At 50.7% G+C, this 3,263-nt stretch overlaps 1 protein-coding gene across 1 annotated transcript in view; it reads right to left on the bottom strand.

The window, feature by feature from the left end:
• Positions 1 to 2,677: 2,677 nt before the first annotated feature.
• LOC310873845 (DC-STAMP domain-containing protein 2-like) overlaps positions 2,678 to 3,263 on the bottom strand; it is a gene marked incomplete at both ends in the record, with an annotated part of 2,160 nt that continues 1,574 nt past the window's right edge. The window contains one exon of the mRNA XM_083786396.1: positions 2,678 to 3,263. This exon is cut by the window's right edge and continues 1,574 nt beyond it. Within this exon, the coding sequence (XP_083642522.1) occupies positions 2,678 to 3,263 (586 nt within the window).

Below are 3,263 nucleotides of genomic sequence, written 5' to 3'. Positions count from 1 at the left end.
CAGATTTGTACGTGTTATACCTACCAGCGAGTACAGAACAGATTTGTACGTGTTATACCTACCAGCGAGTACAGAACAGATTTGTACGTGTTATACCTACCAGCGCGTACAGAACAGATTTGTACACGTGTTACCTACCAGCGCGTACAGAACAGATTTGTACACGTGTTACCTACCAACGCGTACAGAACAGATTTGTACACGTGTTATATACTTACCAGCGAGTACAGAACAGATTTGTACACGTGTTATATACCTACCAGCGCGTACAGAACAGATTTGTACACGTGTTACCTACCAGCGAGTACAGAACAGATTTGTACGTGTTACCTATACCAGCGCGTACAGAACAGATTTGTACGTGTTATACCTACCAGCGAGTACAGAACAGATTTGTACGTGTTATACCTACCAGCGAGTACAGAACAGATTTGTACGTGTTATACCTACCAGCGCGTACAGAACAGATTTGTACACGTGTTACCTACCAGCGCGTACAGAACAGATTTGTACACGTGTTAACTACCAGCGCGTACAGAACAGATTTGTACACGTGTTTCCTACCAGCGCGTACAGAACAGATTTGTACACGTGTTATATACCTACCAGCGAGTACAGAACAGATTTGTACACGTGTTATATACCTACCAGCGCGTACAGAACAGATTTGTACACGTGTTATATACCTACCAGCGCGTACAGAACAGATTTGTACACGTGTTATATACCTACCAGCGAGTACAGAACAGATTTGTACACGTGTTACCTATACCAGCGCGTACAGAACAGATTTGTACACGTGTTATATACCTACCAGCGAGTACAGAACAGATTTGTACACGTGTTACCTATACCAGCGCGTACAGAACAGATTTGTACACGTGTTACCTATACCAGCGCGTACAGAACAGATTTGTATACGTGTTACCTACCAGCGCGTACAGAACAGATTTGTGAAACATAATCAATGTATATTTAAAAAGACGCCCCAAAGATGATCTTTGAGAACCCAACTAGGTATAGGCGTCAAAAAGAGAATCGGTGGCGAATGAGTTAACCAAGACCCTATAAAGCATCAAGTCTAAACGGTATCAAAAAAGACATCTTCTGAACATTGAAACTATATTCAAACTATAGGATGCCCTGTCAACACATGGACCTGAACATCTGTCTAAATAACAAGCTACCTAAAGGACATTTTAACAGTTTGACTGTTTTACACGCTTAACCCGCAGTTAAAACTGTTTTAACGGTTACATAATGTTGTCAAGGCTACAGGTCACCTCTCTGAGGTGCAGTGCAGTCTGAAGGGGCGAGGCTTCAGATCACGGTGGAAAAGTGGGAGAGAGTCTAAAGGTCTGACTGCAATGAGGAGTTTGTTCCACAGTGAAGGCAGAAGCGTCTGGGATGTGTGGAGCGTTGTCCTGCTGGGTGTCTTATAGGGAAGGTTCTGAGAGCTTCCCTTAGTGTTAGCGGGAAAGTTGTAGGGTTGGCGGTTCCATGCCTCTGGGCAACCACCATATATATATATATATATATATACATTTGTAGGCCAACATCATGCTTTGTAGTCAGTGTGGGCAGTAGGAGGAGGAGGTGGAGACAGGTGAACATGTTGGTTGGTTGAAGACCAAGGGCTGTATTTTGCGTGTCTTAAACTAAACACCTGGAGGTGTGATCAATGCCATTTGGCTATTCTGAGTGGCCAAAGAGCATTGATCACGCCTCCAGGTCTTTAGTTTACTCAAGTTAGGGAATAAGACCTGGTACTTAAGACACGCAAAATACAGCCCAATGTGTGCTGCGGCACTCTGGATCATTTGGAGGGGCTAAAAGTGCACATGCTGGTATAGGCCAGTAAGGTAACTCTGTAACAGGGGCGACTGTGGCTCAGGAGGTATAGAGCAGGTCGTCCAATGATCCGTGGGTCGGCGCTTCGAATCCCGGCTCCTCCTCCTCCTGTCTACATGCCGAAGTGTCCTTGGGCGACACTGAACCCCACATTGCTCCCGATGTGCTGGTTGGTATACCTTGCATGGCTTCCGCCGCAAACGGTGTATGAATGGGTGAATGTTATGCACAATCTATGTAGCTATATGAATGCACCATTTACCATTGTCACGTTTTGATATGGCCGATGTCTGGATAAGGAGCTGGGCTGACTGATGATGAAGGAAGGGTCTGATGCTTTGAATGTTCTAAAGTGATCAAAGTCATCGCTGTGGTGATGTGTGCCTTGGATGAGAGCCGACTGTCCAGGACAACACCAAGGTTCTGGATCAATGAGAACCAGGACAACACCAAGGTTCTGGAGCAATGAGAACCAGGACAACACCAAGGTTCTGGAGCAATGAGAACCAGGACAACACCAAGGTTCTGGAGCAATGAGAACCAGGACAACACCAAGGTTCTGGAGCAATGAGAACCAGGACAACACCAAGGTTCTGAGTGAATGAGAACTGACTGTCCAGGACAACATGGTTCTGAATGAATCTCCCATTCATTCAACTGCAGGGGAGCACACCAGGGTCCTGGGCCAGGGTCACAGGGGGTTTTGTCTAATGGGAACGGTTAGATCCTGCGCGGGGTCAGGATTTTTAACGGGGAATAAGAGAAGCTCGGTCAATTGGAGCGGGCAAAGAATGGCACTGATGCTGCGGCCGTCCGTCCGTCCGTCCTAATCATCCAGGTCAGAACGATCCTGGTAGGACGTTTCCGTCTCGCTGTAATCGGTGGCCTTCTCGTCGTCGCTGGAGTCCAGCTCGTCCTGGCTGTCGTCCTCGTAGCTCAGCGGGCCCCCGCACACGGCGCAGCGGTTCCCCAGGAGGCCCTGGCAGCACGCGTGGCAGTACAGGCCCGCGCAGCGGCCCGTCGGGCAGAGGACCATGTCGTCCCGATCCGGCCCCTCCTTGGCCTCCCCGCATGCCAGGCAGCGCGCGGGGGCCACGCCCAGCAGGCCGGCCACGCGGGAGCCGCCTCGGACGCGGAGCAGCAGCGTGAGGAGCCTGCTCCTCCACCCGTCTCCTCCTCCTCCTCCACCGCCTCCCCTCGCCGAGGAGGAGGAGGAGGAGGAGGTCACAGCCCTCCACATGGCCCTGCCCAGCGGGACCCGCTCGGACACGATGTGCGCGCGGAGGAACAGGAGCCTCTCGCGTTCCCGCGCCGGGTAGTGATTGGCGCAGATGGCCCGCCTGCAGCGCTGCACCAGGCTGCCCGCCACGCACAGCAGCAGCGCCAGGCCGTACAGGAACCCGATGGCCACG

The sequence above is a fragment of the Protomyctophum parallelum genome (assembly GCF_964188405.1).
Source record: "Protomyctophum parallelum genome assembly, chromosome: 16".
Lineage (NCBI taxonomy): Eukaryota > Metazoa > Chordata > Actinopteri > Myctophiformes > Myctophidae > Protomyctophum > Protomyctophum parallelum.
The sequence above is the reverse complement of the archived record's forward strand: the minus strand, read 5'-3'. Positions and strand labels throughout refer to the sequence as shown.